This window comes from Melozone crissalis, unplaced genomic scaffold (genome assembly GCF_028551555.1).
Source record: "Melozone crissalis strain CALT ecotype California unplaced genomic scaffold, PUWL_Pcris_2 ptg000016l_1, whole genome shotgun sequence".
Lineage (NCBI taxonomy): Eukaryota > Metazoa > Chordata > Aves > Passeriformes > Passerellidae > Melozone > Melozone crissalis.
The window spans coordinates 50,952,782-50,972,357 of record NW_026535794.1 but is presented as its reverse complement, the minus strand read 5'-3'; the positions used below and the strand labels follow the sequence as shown (position 1 = coordinate 50,972,357).

The following is a 19,576-nucleotide window of genomic DNA, read 5'->3' as shown; positions in this document are numbered from 1 at the left end:
GTTTAATTGCTATGATGCTGCTCAAAGGCTGAACTCAATGATCTTGGAGGTCTTTACCAGTTTTAGTGATTCTATTATTCTATTAAAAATAAGTTTAGCTAAGAAAGTGGATCATTTGAAAAATTATCATTGTTTTAAGACTTTATTGCTGTGTGCTAATATGAGAAACAAGTGCTCACTTTGAAAAATTAGAAAGGTTTATTAAACCTTGACAAAAATACAGCAAAGGACTACATAAGGAAAAAACTGCAGCACTGGGAACTGTCCTCATGGATACCACATGGTCAGTTCATCTTCAAGATGGATGCTCAGACTTTTATACCCCTGGGGTTGCATCAGCCAGCCCTGGCCCCTCCCAGAGTCTGTCAGTCAGCTCTGCTTTGCCATTTATCAGTGGAGATTGCTTTCTTGTAACTGGATTGGAGATCAGGTGTTGCCATGCTGCACCCCCTAAGCACCAAGCTTTTCCATTCCCAGCTGCCCCAGGTAAGGGACACCTGTGCAGCCTTCTCTCCACCTGTCCTGGGCAACCCCAGCTGTCTGATGGCAACAATACAGGGGGGAAAGGGAACGATGGGGAGAACAGAGGACATCTAAACTACAGTAACATAACTATACATCACTAAAGCTTTTCTTAATATTCACACAATATTCATCTCTTAATTGCAACAGCCAAGCATTTCATTATCCATCTATAACAGCTAAGAACTTTATTGGTTTTTTTTGTCTGTCAGCTTTCTGGTTTTGAAGATACACTTACTTAACAGAAAAAGGGATCTGTGACAGCAAATACATGCAAATTATGGAGAAAATATTTTCTTCTTGGAGCAAGGAGCATCTTGGACTTCTCCCTTTCAGAGTGCTATGGCAGGGTTTTATCACTTTTTCCTTAGGGGTCCTGATAGAAGGGAACAGGCTGTTTTCCTTTTGCATCTAGATCCCAATGTCCAAAGCAAATGCTTTTGACATTTTAGACCTGGCTCTGTCTTCAGTAGCAAGCAGTGCAGCACAATAGGAGTGAGCAACAGAGCAGAGCAGTTCATGCTGAGACCATGCAGTCCATGCAAAGTCATTTGCACATGAGTGGGGGTTTGTGAGTCTGGCCTTAGTTTCATCTGAAGCAAATACAGCCCTCAGGCATGGAGAATTAAACTAATACAAAAAAAGTCCACTATGAGGGGACAAGTGCAAGATTTGCTCTATACACACACTTCAGCAACAAACTAAAACCACAATTCAGTTTGCATGTAAACCTTTACCTCCACCTCTGTAGGACCCTGGTTCATACACAAAACTGTCTTCTGCTGTTCAGAGTTCTCTGCATTTCTTTTTGGCTGCAGAACTGGTCTGCAGCAAGGTTAAGTCCAGCCTCAATGTGTCACTAACAGGATTTCAACCACCCTACAGAAAGTCATTCGAAGAAAATCAGTTTTCATATGTTTGGTTCTGGTAGCGGAGTATTCCAGGTTAATAATAAAAAAAAAGGCTTTAAATAAAGGAATTGTTTAATGTAGCTTGAGTTGAAATAAAAGGAGATCATGAAGAAACACTAATAAATTGGACGTTGGTATTTGCTAGATAATGCCAACATTTATTAATTTTTTTCTCGTAGGAGCAGTGGGTTTGATTTTCTACAGTTTATGCCTCTGGAATAGAGGCAGAGGTATGAGCAAATCCTTGTAAAAAGTGCTATATTTAATTTAGAAGAAAAAATTGCAATGTTTCTCCTATTTGCTGAGAGGGAACTATGTACAATGAAGATAAAACTGTAAACAGAATTTTTGTATAATAGTATTAAGTTACAAAAGAGGGCTGTTATGCAAACTTCCTTTCAAAAACACTGGAGCCTGGAGCTTTCTGTATCTTCTAAGCAGGAGCATAATGAAAGTGTTGCAGGTGCTGATTTGAAAGTATTGCCAAATGAGCAACATAAAAGCTGGTTTTGTGTACCACAAGTTAAGTGATAAAGCTCAGTCACCTCTTCTCCCATCATATACTTCAAACTCTCAGTCATGCATTGATGACCACAAAACATGCATTGAAAAAACAGTTTGGATGTCTGAGACATATTTAGTCTTCACTTTGCCAGAGTACTTTAAGATGTGCACAGCTTTTATACCCTTGAGTAATCTCCTACTAAAAAATGTTTTTTAAATATTCTTGTTGATTCAGAGGCCAGGCTGGTAAGCTTGTCTCAAGCATTTAAAATATCAAAACAATGTTACACTTGATTTTAGCTGTTGGTCAGGCAATGTCAGTTTCCTTTTAGTTCAATGGAGTTTTTTTCTGCTTTTTCTGTACCTGCTTTTTTCTTACCAACAAAAACTCTCTGCACTGAATTCTGTTCTGTTTGCAATTTGAGTTTCCTGCTTGCACCAAAGTGAAAGTGTTTAAGTTGGGAACTAGTGAAAAAATCTAGGGAAATACCACTAGTCTATGTTTCTGAATCTTCCCTGAATACTTCAGTACTGTGAAGTTAAAAGTTACAGATTCACTTTCCTCCCCTCTCTGGAATATCTACTTATTTTATTTTTTTACATTGTTTAGCCAGAATGAATGTGTCAAAAATAAGAACTTTTTCTATCATGGTTTTGTATGCATCTGGACTTGATTAGTCCAAAGATAAGACAAAATACTGATGTTTAGTTGCTCTATTCTTTTCAAATTTAGGCCTTCAAATAATAAATATACAATAAATATAAATTGTAATGATACAAAAGGGTTTCAAATTCAGAAAGGCCTTCTCAAATAAAGTTAAACAAAGTATGACAGAATAATAGCCACAAACAAGTATCTTAGAGTTTCATAAGATGGAAAGTACTGGTTAGCACACTTATCAAAATATTAAGATGCTTAGCATATAAAAATAATGATTCAGTGCAGTATGGTATCTAGTAGATTATGATTAAAATTATAAAATGAAGTTAGAGATTTATAAGTATAATGATGTTTCTAAGGTGGTTTTCTTCTTATAATTCACAAGGGAAAAAACAAAACAATTTTCCAGAAAAAAAAAATGGAGGTTTCTTTTGTAAATTGTATGTGTAGGATAAAGCAGAGTTAATTTGCCAGATTTGATTGCAATTATTGACATTGCTTGACTCCTAATAATAGATCATATTTTGCATTAGTATGTTTCTAGTTTTAAGTAAAGAAAGTTGTTTTCATTCTAGGTGCTCTTAGATGTAGGTAAATGCCTTCAGGTCTCAATGATGATGATTTTCTGGGTATGGGGGACGATTTTGTAAGGTAATGATAATGTTACCAGCTAAAAGGCAGATACAGCTAGATGCTGATCTGCAAATAGTTTTGGGGAGTTCAGAACAGTTAGCTGTATAACAAGTAATATCTAAGTTAACATTGCAGTTATGCTAAATAATGACCATTTTGATTAGTAATGGTCAGTAACAGATAATGAGTGACCATTGCCTGTTTCCTAGTAGAGATTAATCCAGGAACCCTTCATGGAGGTGATTGCCATTGAGCAGGTGTCTTATGCAATTCCAGGGCCCAGATTGCATTTTGAGAACCAACACTTTCTGATGTGATATTGACTGGAATAGAGAAAGAGGACAGTGGCAAAAAGTTGTGTTTGATCTCTAACAGCATTCTTTCTGCAAGCTGAAACAAATATCAATATTCTATTTTCCAAGTGTATGTATTTTCATGTCTAAGGCAAAATTTAACAATTTTATTTTATTTTTTAATGAGAATAAAGGATGCGTGAAGAGAAGAGAGAGGAAAGAAAAATCCTGTTTGAAAAGCTAAAATATTTTCAGAAGTTGCACAAGATTCTACAAGCATCTAAACTTAGAATTTGTAAATGTCATTCAAGTGTAAACATTATTTTATCTGTTTTTATTAATTTTCAGTAAGAGAACAAAAAAAAATCTTTATGAGTTTGACCTTTATTTGCCAGGTTTATGGTTCATTACATTAAAATCACTAGTTGCCAAGCCTGTTATAAGGATATGTTTGAATATTATAAAGACTCTGCAGCATTGTAGATTTATGTATTTATCGTATTTTCTGTTTCCTGCACAACAGTATTAACTGTGGAAACAAGAAAATTACCTGCTCTTTCAAAAATGTGTCCTGTACATAGAAGGTTAGAGATGCATATGAAGCTGTATTCTCATTTTTTCTCCTCTGGAGAATGTTATGTTATGTTTAACTTTCAGAGCAAAACCGATATAAATTAGATATCACCAACAGGCAAAATTGGAACATTTTTCCAACTACTCACCTTAAAAAAGAACTCTGAGCTTAAACATGAGGACAAAATTTAAAATAGCTTTTTTTTTTCTGTTTGGAGAACAAGGTTTTCTATCATCAAAATACCTTCAAGGACTGCATTTTACTCTAGCTTATATTACTGCTCATCGGGATAGCCAAAAAATGAATAAAAATCAAAATAAAAACATATTTTCTGAATTAAATGTCCTAAAGCAGATTATATATTTAGATAGCTCTTTGAAGAAACTATCTAAAATATTATTTTGGAGGAGCTGTGATTTTGCTTTTCCAATTTAAAATTACAATTAACTAAATACAAAAAAAGCACAGATCATGTAATTACATCTGGTGATTATATTTTATCTTTTTCTGGTTGAATATTCATGGCATATACTGCTGTATATTTGAACACAGCTGAATGTTTCAAACCAAACATTGTTGGCTTTTTTTCTTATAGTCAGAAATACTAATGCAAAGATTTATTGAGTTGGTGAGGGATTGGCCAGGAATAACAATTATGAGCATGCTGAAATGTGGTGCTGTCTGGCTAAAGTGAAAACCATAACAAACCTTTCCCTCTGCCTTCAGGCTGAGTATTGAGGGCTTCATCTCCTAGTAGAATATGCAAGAAATTACAATACAGGGTATTTACTACAGCAGTGGGAACTAACAACCCATGTGAAGCTGCATAGCCTTGCATTGCTCCAGTGCTTCATGGAGATAATGATAATATTCTTGCCTTGTTTTCTTCTTTACATTTAAACTGAATTTTGAGTTACAGTCCTACAACAAAATTAATACAATATTCTGTTCTGATGTGGCAGATGTTCTGGTGTTAACTTCAGAAGAATTTTGTCCAGGTACATCAGCAGATTGTATAAGCTAGCACTCATTGGTAGTCACTGCATGGGTCAGTACCTTTGAAAAGAAGATTTGATCACACAAGGCTATCCACAGAAGAATTTGAGACTTTTGCTGCTATAGTTTTCCCTGAGGCAAAACTCAACCAGATGTTATCTTTCTGAATTCCCCATTATGTATTAAACCCTTGTACTTTTTTAGAATTCGTTAATCTAGTTCTTCCTCCATGTCTGTAATAAGCAAAACATCTGTTTCTTCTTGTTCAATCAAAGTGCCTAACTCAAGAGTCCTACTTTTTAAATAATGTCATTTAAATAGAAAACCTACATAGAGAGAATGCATTTCATTAAGATATTTAATCTGCATATGAAACCATCTTTTCCAGAACTCAGTAGGGAATTTGTGGTGACAGCAATATGCATTTCTTTTTTTTTTTCCTCTCAACTTGCATACTAAAAAAAGACTAAGAAGAAAAGGAATGCAAATAAATATATGTATCAGCTCAGATGAGGAAATTAAACTGCAATGAGAAGCCATCATTGTGCATTTGGGATGTAGGTCATCCTAAACTTTCCAGCTAAAAATTCTTTTATTGTAAGGAGACGTGATCTACTCTTATGAATGAGTCTCAGTTTACAGAAGGATCTCAGGAAGCAAAAATAATCCTTATATACATAAGGCTTGTAATAAAATATTACAATAGAAACAGGTCATGCAGCTATGCAAATGTATCCCCTATTATATATATATATATATATATATATATATATATATATATATATATATGTATATAGAGTACATCATATATCCCAATAATAATTAAAGTTCCTGACACAAATCATCGTGCCATTTATAAAGGAGGGTTAACACTACTGCTGCTAATACACATAAATAAAAATCAGATAGAAACAATGGCAGAGATAAAAGATGCTTTTAGTGTTTTGACTGGGGAGCAAAATTCTGTAAAGAAAACAGTATTTGCTGAGTATTAATGAGCAATCCTCCTTAGCACTCATCGGTAAACTCTGCAGGAAAAAAATGTACCAGTAAGTTTTCTAAGCAAACATAAAATTGTACAAGAATTTTTGAGACAACTTTGAGCCAGAACAGTTGGGAATATTACTGTCATACTGCAAAGCTCCATGAGGATGGGTAATACCTTTAGCTAAGTAGACAGCCTTAATTAATGATTATTTTGTATCAATACACTGAAGAGTTCATAAAGCAGAAACAGTGTCATCTTTCAGGGACTGACAGGAATGATGCTAACTGGTAGGGGCAGGTATTTTTAATACCTCAAAACAACAGTGCTCCTCCAAACATGCCTCTAGCAAGCAGCTTACAGACAGCAGTGTGTCCCCTTGCTAAGTCTTGCTAAATGCTGTGCACACAGAGAGAATGCATGAAATCACTTTTGCTCGTAACCCGCAGCTCTCCTCATGCTCTCATTTCCTGATTTGCTCAGGAGAACCAACTGCTCTGCTCATCCACCTTCCCTCCACCTGCTTTTTGCCTTGAGTCATTGGAGTGTTCAGTTTCTCAGCATGCTGCTGGTGAGCTTGGGGGGTATTCCCTTCACTGCACATGGGGACTGCACAGTACAAACACAAAATACAAAACTACAGATTAAAATAACTGAAGTATTTTGCATCTCATGCCATATTTAACTTAAAAAACTTTTCTTATTAGTACTTTCATTTCGTTCTTTTATGGAGGAGTATCATCAAGAGGTGAGGATGGTGAGCTTAGCCTTATTATACGAAATACAGTGAATTTCCAATTTCATAGCACAGTCATCTGTCTCTAGCTCCATCAGTTGTCGTGGTGGGTTCTCTCACTCCCACTCCTCAACAGGGCAAGGACTGAGAAGTTCATGGACTGAGATAAAGACAGAGAGATCATATACCAATTACAGTCGCAAGCAAAACAGACTCAGCTTGTGAAAATAAATTTAATTCATTGCCAATTAAAATAGATCTGGGTAGTGAGAAACAAGGGCAATCATTAAAACAACACCTTTCTTCCTCCTTCTTCTTGAAGCTCAACTTCCTCAGTCAGAACTCTTCCACGTCTTGTTCCTGAGCAGCACAGGAGGGGATGCAGGGGTAAGACCAGGACTCTGCTGCTCCTGCTCTCCTGAGCTGTTGCTCTGCTCTGGTGGCCAGAGCCCCTCTCTTCCCTGCTCCCCCTCACCCTTGGAGCTGGCAGGGACATTTCTGTCCTGTTTTCCCTCACCTCCCCCTGCCTGGGGCTGAGGCTTGGCTCTGCTCAGCTGCGCACTTTCTTGTTCTCATATACCACTTGGTTCCTGCAATGTCCCCCTTTCCAGAGAGTGTTTTAGATAAACCTCCCTTTGTGATGAACAGCTCTTGCCACTGCTTTTGTGCCCCTCTTAATTTTTTTCCAGCAGTCCCTAGTCGTTGTTATTCAGTTCAAGGTAATACTGAATACCGAGATAAAAATATAAAATAGAATTTTTTTTTTTAATATTAGGTCATCTCAGGCTGGAAAATTGGGTTTTAAGTATGTTCTGATAAGCTTCAGTTATAGTAGCACATGCTGTAACAAATTTGGTTTTGAAGTCCATAAATAATTGTGTATTTTTCTTTCTTCGTTTATTATCAGTAAAGAATAATTTTATCTATGTTATATGTTTTTCAGTTTCTTCTTTTTCAGCAGTAATGAAAATAGGGAAAGAGCTTACAAACAAGGAAAAGTTCCCTCATATTTGGTATATTAGGTCTTTCTTCTGTTCTTACTTTAGATTGAATAAGCTTACAAGCTTCAGTAGTAACATTTCTTACTGATACATTTTCAAGAGGCTTCTGCCACTTTTATTCATACTAATAAATTTTCTGAGAATATTATGAGAAGAGCCCCCTATTTTATTTCACAACTTGATTTCATATTGTAAACAAAGATGTGAAAACACTAGGGGAAAAAATATTCATCCGATGTTTAGGTATATCTCTTTGCTGTGACTGTTGTTTGTTCGAAGAAGGTGACATTCTTTTGGATATTTTGAGAAGTTATGTTGCCTTATATACCTCTGCTGACATTTTGTTTTCCACTTAATTTTAGAAACAGCTTATTACATTGCATTGTGCTTTATTTTGGCAAATGACATTTTGCTAAGGTGACTTCATCTAGGTGGAGAAAATATTGCTTGTCAGAGTTGCCAAAACTTGCAGTTTGCTTTTACTCCAGCATTTGCTGCTCACTTGCTGACCCAGCATAACCTGTCTGCAGGTTAGGAGTTAAATTATTAGAACAAACCAGCACCCTTTGGCAGTTCTTAATGTGCCAAGCAAACTGGCTTTCTGCCAGCTGCTGGAGACAATATGAGAAATATATAAATTCTGTGGGTTTTAAAAGATTTGAGTGAATGAACAATTTCATCTGCTTCACTGCTGCCAGTATTTGGAGGACAGGGCTCCCATAAGATTGTGAGGTTTTGAGACATTTCCCGGTTTTGAAGTTCCTCTGTGATAATGTCTTCCTCTGTCTTCCTCTGAGTAGCCCTACATCCCAATTAGCTGTGAATTCACCGCCTACATGAGCCTTTTCCCCTCCTATTTTTACTTTCCCTTTTCTTGGCAATATCTATAATGATATCTGCCTAACATGAGCATAATGTGCCCTTTGGCACTCTTACTCACTATAGTTAAATGGATGAATCGATATCTTTTCCTTCTGAGCTTAATCATAGAAACAATTAAGACATATTCTTTATTAGTAAAATGCAGAATATGGCCTTTTGATAGGAAAGGTGAGTGATAACATCTGTAGTTGGATACTGTTATGCCTGTGAGCCTGGACAGTAGTTCCAAGTAGTTCAGTAGAACTTCAGTAGTTCCAAGACTTGTATTTGTGATATAATATGAATTTCTTTGTAATTGTCACTTTAATAACAATACCTCATTATCCTACTAAAATGATTTCATTTCTGCAGTAACCTTTATGAAACCTTATATAATGAGCATGTGAAAGAGACACACAGAACACTTAGAGATAGTTAATATTGGAGTAAGTAAAATGTTGCAATGTTTTTTTGTTCTTCACAGGCTCTGGTCTCAATGATGGGCAGTGGCATGAAGTTCGGTTCCTGGCTAAGGAAAACTTTGCTGTCCTCACCATTGATGGTGATGAAGCTTCAGCTGTTCGAACCAACAGCCCTCTGCAAGTCAAGACGGGAGAAAAATATTTCTTTGGAGGTAAAAAATATCAAATACACGCCTAAAGTGCTGTTGTCTTTTAATGTATATAACAGGTGAAATGGGGTTCAGGATGTAATTCATTTATGCGTATCTTAATATGGGGTAAAAGCCTAGGTGTACAATACTAAACTTAATTTGACTTTCAATCTAACTTGGAATGATTTCTCAGATCTCTGGATATTTCAGAGAACGGGGACTCGATAATTTAAACAAAAGGCACCAAGTAGAGAAATAAAATTTTTAAGTTTGAAATCCTGAGGAGAGAAAAAAAGAAATCAATTGTTCCGGACAGGCCCTGATTTTTTTGCTGGCTTTTAAGCTCTATCATGATTGTGGGTAGTTGAGAACCTCTCATAGGTTGAAGCCTTAGACTGTTCGGTATTTTTGTTTGCTGACAGTCCATACGTTAAAAAAGAAGTGCCTTTGATATTTATTGTGCCTTTGATATTTATTGTGCTTGGTCTTCTATGTTAGCATTATGAAAATCAAAAAAGGCCATCAGAACTCTTGGGTTTTTAAAACTTTAAATTTCTATATTAAAAAGTGTCTTTTTGTGTTAAAAATTTTTTTGATCAAAAAAACAGCAGGTTGGACTTTTGGGGTGTGCCACACATTTCAAAATTCGTGGAACACAAATTCTTCAGACAGAGAGCATAAATTTTAAAAACAGAATTTATCAGTGTTAAGAATTGATTTCTTTAAAACTTACAAGATGCACGTCTAATAAAAATAAAATATAAATGTGATACTATAAATAGTCATAATATTACCCAAGGAATGGAAAATTTAGTGTTACATGAAGTACTCTAAATAGAAAGGGAAAACAGTAATTTCAAGGTTGTTTGCATTTCATTGTTATCAAATTAAAGGTCTGTCACAAGAATTAAACTTCCTGTTGCTGTAACATGCCTATTTTCCAATATCCATAATTCAGCTAATGCTGTATTTTCAGCCTATTGCCTCAAATAAGAGTTATAGTATAGCCGGTTTCCACATGCTAAAGTGTGAAAAATATTTTGTTGTCAAAACACAGTATGTTCAATTTGTCAGAACAATCTGTGACGTTCTAATTAAATGAAGTTATTAAGCACACAAGGGAGACAATAAGAAGAAAAGCTGTACATAATACATCAAATGGTAAATTCTGTTAATTTTGATAGGTAAAGTCCACAGATCACTATTACATTTCTGGAGAGAGATTGACTGATTTCTTCTGAAATGTCTTTTACCTCTGTTTCTCTGTTTTTGAGGGACAGATTGACAAGTTTCTCCAGGTAGCTTTTGTACCCTTTCTTGGTCAAAAGTCAGGTTGATTTGTTGTCATTTCAGTTGACTATGAAATTGGCTTGATTTGTTATTGCTGACCTGTACTTTATAATTCCACCATTCTTCCATAAAAAACAAGTGTGCATGCAGATATTGTTCCAGTGGGATATGGAAGTCAATCATGAAGTCCCTGAAGTCTCATTCCCACATCTGTTCATGCAAATACATGGTCCTGTTACACAAACTATGGGGTGTTTGTTTTTCCTTAGTATCTTTTGTCCTCTGAAAGGTCTTCTAAAGTTATGTCAAAAGAACAGTGGTGTCTTAACCTTCAATAAACCCAAGTTTATTTCAAAATCTGCATTTTCAACACTTTCCTCACTCACATAAACTCAGAAGCTGTGAATCTGAGGAAGCTTAACTTATAGAACCCATTTATAATATTATGTTCCCGCATGAATATTTCTATATAAATGTATGTTATTTATTTATGTATATATAAATAATATATTAAAGACTGCAACTTAGAGTCTTTTGGATGCATGTTAGAAACCTAATGTTTATATTCATGACCTGCATCTCATAAGGCAAAGGTATTTTTTTTCTGTTCCCTCCAAATGCACATGTGCCTCCTTACTTGTCTTTAGAAGCACTCCAAGTCATGGCTTTAAACAAATAACATTTGCAAGAGGATGTAGAGAAGGAGGATTATGGGGAACCACAAAAATTTGGGCCAGGTGTTAATCAAAGATATTTTCATTAATTTTCTTAGGAATAAGTACAGATAAGAAAGCATCAAACACTTTGCTGCAAATACACATGGTTGTTTACGAAGTAATAGATTCTTGAATTCCAAGGGCAATAGCCATCTGCACAATGGTAGATGGCTAGCAGAAATAATTATCAGTTCTTTGGTGATGTTTTCATTGTGAAATTGAATCTAGATTTCTTTGCTAAATAATTTAATATGATAATTACAGATACTTACACTGTTAAACCTTTGTGTTATGAAATACAAACATATATAACATATGCAAAATATAAATTATGAGATTTAAAGATAGCATTGTTATGATATTCATGCAATCCCACTGCTATATTTCTTGACCTTTCAAAATACTGAGAAAACTCAGTCCATTGAATTTGTGTTTGGAGAGGTTGTACAGCATTTCTAGCATGCTCTGAATACTCTTTGATGGCTTACTTCATCTTTGAAGGAGCTACTATATGTTTGCAAGGGTTTTGTTCTCCAAACTTTCCCTTTCTCTGTTTCCAAAATAAGTGAGCCTCTTTATTTTCCTGTTTCCTGGTGTCAATACAACAAATGTATACTATAGGCAATGTTATTGTCTTTGCTGAAGAAAAGATTTAGAAGTTGCATTTCAGCACTGCAGTACAATATTTTCTCAAAAATGCTTGTCAATGACCACCACAGCCAAAATTTTACAACACATGCAGGGACATTTGAGTAAACGAGATGTGGAAATCAGAGTATTTTGTGGCTTCTGCTTGTAGAACTAACTTTTCTAGTTTTGAGAAACTAGAAAAGCACTTAGTACATTTACTAGTAAGTAAATTATAAGAGTATTATTCATTTCTCTGTCAGAGAATATTATGTTCAGTACTGCTAAAATCTTTTTTTCCCCTTGCTTTGTGCCTCTCCAGTGCCATCTCCCAGGAATACTGAGATCCTCCCAAAGGACAGACAGTAGTGATGTTTTATTTAAGCCTAAAGAGTAAGGGGAAGCTGTGTAAGATGAGGCATTTCTGTAGATTGTGTAGATTGTGGGAGGGTGGGTCCTAATTGCCTATTACCCTTCTGTATAACTTATTTTCTGCCCACTGGTTTTATTTTCCTTCTATTTCTTCTTTTGAATTTGTGTTTTTGGAAAGAAGTGAACTTTCCTTTCCTACTAAGCTCTAGAGAATGATGTTTCTTTGTTGTTTCCAATTATCTGCCTAAAACAAAGAAATAGAACAGAGGAAGTGAATCACAGAGTAAAAATGAGTCCATTAACCTCATTTGCACAGTTGGAGATAAAGGGCTTTTGTGAAGCATCCTAAGCTTTCACCAAACCACCTAATAGCTTCCTGATGTCCATAGGAAATATTTGATTAGAGACATGATTTTAACTTGTTCCTATGGCATTTCTTTTTAATTATGTCTACTTTTCCTCTTGTTTTCACTGGCTCAAGGATGGGAGAGTTTTTAGTATGAGGACTAAATTTTCATTGAGATCAAAGGTATGCTGTGAGCATCAGTCAATCCACTCTGTGCGGCTTTTTCTGACAAGCTAAGATGAAGGGAATATGCAGTAAGTTTCCTATGGGACACCAGTCCAAGGTGTATAGAAAATCCTCCCCTTCTCTGCAAAACACATGAAGTCTTGTTCCTGGAGTAGAATTTGTTTTGAAATGTTGTGTTGGTCTAGAAGTCCATAAAATCAGAGGTGATAGAAGGAAGACAGAATTTTAGGAGACCTTCCTATGTTTCACATTTCCTGGACTCGTCTGTGAACGTTCTCTTCTTAAAGATCTTTGTGTGGTGTGTCTAAATTTTTCATTGTTACCCATTGTTATAACTGTGTGGATTGTTTTCATTAACAGCCATTACAGTCACGGCCACAGTTCCTAGGTAGTGTCACTGGCATTTGGAAAGCATCTGAAGTATCATAATTACAATTATTAACAGACAGGAAGGGGTCACTTTGTTGGTTTTTGGGGTTTTTTTTTGAGTGGGGGGACATGTTTCTCTGGCTCGAATTCAAATTTGTTCAGCAAAACCAAAGTTGAGTTTTTAGGTGTCACAACGAATAAATGCATCCCAGCTAAAGGCAATTCATGTTATCTGTTACCTAAAAAATAAAAAAGTCCCAGCTGACTTCATTCCTGCAAGTCTCAAAGTTCTCACATATAAATAAGAAACAATATTTGGTTGAATTTGTATTTTTGCCAATCTTTTCTGCAGATTTTTTGTATGTCATGACTTCAGTTTTGCTGCCCATTTGTTGTTTGTGGTGGTTTGGGTTTCCTTTTACATGTATGGCCACAAGACAGGATGTTCAAATTTGTATTTCTTGTGGAAAGAGTCTTGAGTGTGTTTTGAAATATTTCTTCTTATGATCATAACACTACTGTAAACTCAAATACAAGTCCATTAGGAGAACACAGAGGAAATTCCAAGTAACTCAGGGTATAATGTGATTTTTGTGTGTCTTCAACATTCATCTTCAGGTATTCTCCCAAGTCAGACCTACAAAATAGTGGTAAACACATGAAATGGAAATAAAAGACTTGGAATAGGTCATATATTTTAACAGCCCTCATACCCTGGATTGTTAAATTTGGAATGTTTATAAGTCAATACACAAGCAAAGAATGCACATATGCAAAATTTATAAACATGAGCAAAGAAAGGAAGTGCTTCTAGCACGTAAAAGAAAAAATTAGATGGCAGGCAATTATAAACCTCTCTCTGGTATTTAGTACATGATTGAAATTCTTTATTATTTCATCATCTCACTTGTACTGTGAATGAGGAAACACAACTGAGTTCACATTCCCTTTATACAGCTGACAGAAATGAAGGGAGTCGATCATCATTTCCCATTAACTCTTTGAGAATTCTGCTTTTTTCATAATTTTAATTTTTTGTCTATTTCATTCAGATAATTTGAAGGTTAGAAAAATGAGACCAAGTAAAGTAATAGTGACTTTCTGTGATTAATTTTTCAGTAATGTCAGTGATGTCAATATGCCAATCCACTAACAGATTTTATACAACAGTACAAGCAGAAATACTGGAGATAGATTGATGTCCTGAAGAAAAACAGGTGCAGGCAGAAAGCTGGTACAATGTGTAAGCAAATAAAAGATGAAATGCATGGTAATGGCAGTTTAGGAATGTATGTATGGGGGCATGAGTCTTGCTGGAATAACTTCAGCTTTTGAGTAAAAGTCTATTAAATATGAGAAATGTCTATCCACTGAAATATAAATGGATGAAGTCTTGAAAAGTGCTCTCCTTGTTACAACATAAATCTCCTGTTAAGCTGAAGATTTTAGCTGCAGAATATATATCTAGAAGTTTCTCAAAAAATAAAGCAGAGGAACTTTTACTCATTCTCTTTTACTTCATTTTCTTCGAAGCACTAAAGCAAATGTTTGTGTGCTGCAGAAAAGAGAACATCAAAATTTTCAATACATTTTCTTTACTCTTACTGTCATTTAAAAGCAAGAAGGGACAAAGAACGAGGAAGAATATATACCATAGAAAGTAAACCTGCATGGACAGGGGAACGACTAAATTGACTTTATGGAGCTCTATTGTCTCTAACTCTGTGAATATATTATTTATTTCCTTTTTCACTAAGTATAGTCATCATACTGTTCCCTGAGTCTTAGTCTGAAGCAAATAGTTCCAGTCTCTAAATATATTCCAGAAAATTAAAATAAAAATAGGGTAAATTCCCTATCTAATACAGATCTTTACTCCAAACAGAAAGGAAAATGCTTGTAAAAATTATCCACACTTCTTCTAAAGGAAACACTTTTGGAGAAGGAAATTTCTGTCGAAGACCCAGAGGAAAGGTATTGGAGGCACACTCAAAAGTGAAAATTATAGCTGTATTCTATATGGCCCTCCTTTACTAGCTTTATTAGGTCAAGCAACAAGGTTTTTGGTACCAGTAAGTGAAAAAATACTGGTAGAAGGGGAAAGGCAGGCATTTCAAGAAGCAGTGAAATTTGGTAGGAATGTTAACCAGTACTAATCAGTAGTCAGTAGTGATTAGAGCTCTATGGTTTTAGAACACTTAAAACAATGTAGTCTGTTCATGGCTTTACGCATCACAAGTATGTCTGTATGTGTGTCTTGAATTGTGATGTGAAAAATAAACTCATGTGCTGTGGGGGGATAGAATGTAAGAAAATAAAGATAGTGCAAAAGGCAATCTCACCCCTGAGGAGTTGCAGCTGGGCCAATTATCAAAGATTAGGAGCAGACCTGCCCTTATCAGGCCACAGCCATGTCCAATGAGGATGAGTGCTATAAAAGAGTGGGTTAGCAGGTGGAGAAGACAGTTGGATTTTGTTGGCTGTGCTGTGAAGAAGAAGAAGTCAGTGCTGTAAGGAGTTGCCCATGAGAAGTCATCAAGAAGGTATGGGAGCTTTGCAGTAAGATGACAGCAATATGCTTTTTCTGTTGTGTGGAAATAATCATACTTCTAAGTAGTGGAGAATGCTAACTAATGCTGGGATGACACTTCTGCCAACTTTAACTATTTCTCGATGGTATCCTGGCTAGGTTTATGCGCGTGCTTATTGTCCACAGCCACAATTCAATGAACCTACACAGGAAAAAATAATAGAAATGAGAAAATGTAAATTCCTGGTGCCATCAAAAAGCCATACTATTTTCAGAGGCTTTCCTTTTTTTGGGGAGTGACTTACTGATGCTCCTCAGTGGATTTTCCATAGCAAAATCTGTGATACTCCCCTTTAAAATCATAGTATCATAGAGTCACAGAATGGCTTGGATTGGAAGGAAAGGTCAATGTAGTTCCAACCCTTCTGTCTTGGTCAGTGGCATGTTCCACTATATCAGATTGCTGAGAGCCCCATCCAACCTGGCCTTAAACACTTCCAGAGACAGGGCTTCCACAACTTTTCTGGGCAACCTGTTACAGTGTCTCACCACCCGCACAGTAAGGAAATTCTCCCTAATATGTGATCTAAACCTCTTCTCTTTCAGTTTGAAGCCATTTCTCCCCATTCATGTAAAGGACCCCACTCCATATTCCTTGTAGCCTCCCTTCAGGTACTGTAAAGCCAAAATTAGGAGACCTGTAAGCCTCCTATTTCCAGGCAGAAAAATCCAGTGCTCTCAGCCTTTCGTCCTGCAAGAGGTGCTCAATCCCTATGATCACCTTGGTGACCTCCCTTTTTTCTCCCACATTTCTAAACACAGGATAAGTTTTCAGTCACATTTCAATGTTTTAAGTATGTAAACGAGCACCTGTTAATATTGTAAACAACCTTAGGCAAAAAGCTGCCTTAATGCCATTGATTCTGGTGATATTCTGACAACTGACTCACTTTTCAGAGTAATCTACTTATCTAGATGATTGTGAACACTAATAACTTTTGAAATCGGATTTAATGAGTCATAAATGCATAACAGTAAAAGAAAACCAGATATTACCAAATGTAGTGTTTCTGAAAGTGGGAGACAGAACAAAAGTATGTTATTTAGCAAAAGGCCTGCCTGACTCATATGGTCTGAGGGGAGAATGGTTCTCAGTGCTGATTGTAAATTCTGTCACATATATGGAACCTGATTGGAGCTCCAATTATAATTACTCTCTGCTGCTTCTACTATATAAGCAAGCTGCAGGTAGCCCTTTGTGTCTAGGGCTGCCAATTAAATCCTTGCATGCCTGCAGTCCCAGGTTGTTATCACCTTCTACTGAAGACAACAAATCTCATCATATAAAAGTGGCAGTCTACAGCTCTAACAAGAGCACTTATTAGTGATGCTTTTGTAAATCAAGAAGCAGATTTTGAAGGGTTATATCTTCCAAAGAAAAAACTTTATTGAATCTCACAGTCAGTGGTGTAGAGCTGATTTATCTGCATAAATTGGCAAAATGGAACCGTGAAGCTGAAAGAAAAGGCTTCAAGACTTTTTTTTTTTTCACTTACCAGCTAAACACTGAACTTACCTGTATAGTACTTTGCAGCAGGAAGTACCAAGTTAGAGATGCACAAATCTCCAGTGTGGATTGCTGCTGGAACCTGGCTTACTTCCCAGTTTGCATTAAATTGCCTTCTAAGTGTCAAAATATGTCTGCTTTGAGTTTAATTTGGGGTAGAGAAGGTTGGATAATGCAGTACTGAATATTTAATATTGATTATATCTTTAGGGAGGAATTGGTGGTTAACCAGTAAATTGCAAGACTGTTTTGTGTTATTAAGTCCTGTCAAAGACATTACCATTCAATTTATTCACTGAATGGCCACAATCCTTTGACCCTATGTTTGGAAGGGTGGGGGAAATTAGGTTTTTCCCTTAAGATAGAGCAATTTCTCTGAGATAGAATTAGTATAAATAGTAACCATGAATCTGTTAAAAACATCCTGTGTTTATGAATGAAGAAAAGAAATATGAGACTTTTGAGAAATGATGGTCATTGTCAAGGTTATATTGCAAACTGTAGGAAGGAGAAGCTAGATTTGTTTCCATGGCAATAAAGAATACCCTTAGTCTCTTTGAGTTCATTGCCTATCATACAAAATGCATGCATAACTCTACCGAGAGTCCTGAGAAGTGATTTTACAGGCTTTCTGACTCTGGATTGAGACCTGCATGCTTATAATTTGATCTAGTCCAACAAATCCAAGTGAGATAGATGCTGTGGCTAGTAATATACAATGACTGAAAATCCTTTGGTAAGCAAACTTCTACTTATCAATAAAAACACATCAAATAGCGGTGCTGTGTGTAACAGTGTGCATGATATTTTTGTGTTTGTGTAGGAAGTATTTTGCATTATTCTCTAACAGCAAAAATACTCTCTAGAGGGCACTAAGGATATTTCCTTGTGAATCTTCTTTTTCCAAGTAGATGATGAAAAAAGAAGCAAGCTCTAGAGGTGCTTGAAAATGCTTCATCTACTCTTCATACCTAAGTTTTATTGTTCCTACTGACCGGACTTCCCGAAACTCTTTCCATACTTACTTGACATTTTTTAGTCAGATTTTTGAGAACCAGTTTTTATATTTGGTTCTGTAAGTTTGGATATTTCTGTGGAGCTTCAGAGTAAATGATTTTTTTTTTAATTACTTGGGCCTTTTGTAGCTTCACTTGCATCATAATAAAATGGGGTAGAATTTTGAAATAAGATGTTCAGATTCCATATTCCCATGATTTTCATTCATGGGAACAGGTTGCACAGAGTCGACCCTCTTGCATTTTTTTATACTCTCTTATTTATACTCATTGTCTTTGCAATTCATGTTCCCCATTGACTAGATAAGAGCTTTTCCATGTCTTTTATTTTTTTTCTGATTGCACATGCACTATTGCCTCTTATTAAGAATTTGGCAAAGTACAGGGGAAAACACAACTGTAAAGGAAGAGCCTTTTATTATTTGAATGTCTTAAAAATCATGGAGTGAGTAAGCAGTGCTCATGCTGATAATGACTCAGTTATTCTGTAGATGCTTGATGAAAAATCTTGAGATAGCACAAAGAATACTGCATATCTTGGTGCATGTTGAAGAAAGGTCACTGAGGAATTATACAACTGGAATAATAAATGAAGCTTAAATCTTTCTGAGAATAGTCGGGCTCTTCTTTGTCAGTTATATATTCCTATTTCATTTTAAAAGAGATTTTATTGTATTTATGATCTCAACAAAAGTCAAATAGGACAGGTCTTTATAAATGCAGTGAGTGATCTTTTCAAGAATCCTACAAATATTAGCAAAAAGATTATAGTCATATCTCATGTTAGTGGCCAGAAATATAAAAATGTCAAATCCACCTATCATTTGGCAAAATGGAATTCTTGTTTAGTCAAAAATTACTTTGGATATGTGCCATCAGTCACTAGGATGGTTCTACAAAATGACACAACTACATGTGCGTACATGTGCACTCATTAAAAATGTGTTCAACAGAACTAATTTTATTTAGTGCTTTAGCATTTTGAAGTTTAAACAAAGATGCAAAATCCGTTGTTGGTACAGTTCACCTGCAGGAGAAAATTTCTGGATGTCGTACAAGCACATGAAATTTGATGAGTTTTGTATTTGTCTCTGTTCCATACTTGAACCCGTAGTAGGCAAGTACTTAGGAGACTGTGCCATGTGCAAGTTCTTTTTAGATTTTCACTGATGACTTTCAGAGTTATACTCAGGCACTGTAGCTAACACTCAAAAAATTTATTTGGCTAGCATGCATGCTTCATATAGTTAATATTGTGGCATCTGAA

General features: G+C 35.8%; 1 protein-coding gene across 1 annotated transcript in view; it reads left to right on the top strand.

Moving 5' to 3' along the window:
- CNTNAP2 (contactin associated protein 2) overlaps positions 1 to 19,576 on the top strand; it is a 1,011,078-nt gene that overhangs the window by 555,499 nt on the left and 436,003 nt on the right. Inside the window, exon 9 of the mRNA XM_054274302.1 lies at positions 9,162 to 9,311. Within this exon, the coding sequence (XP_054130277.1) occupies positions 9,162 to 9,311 (150 nt within the window). The remainder of the gene's footprint in view (positions 1 to 9,161; positions 9,312 to 19,576) is intronic.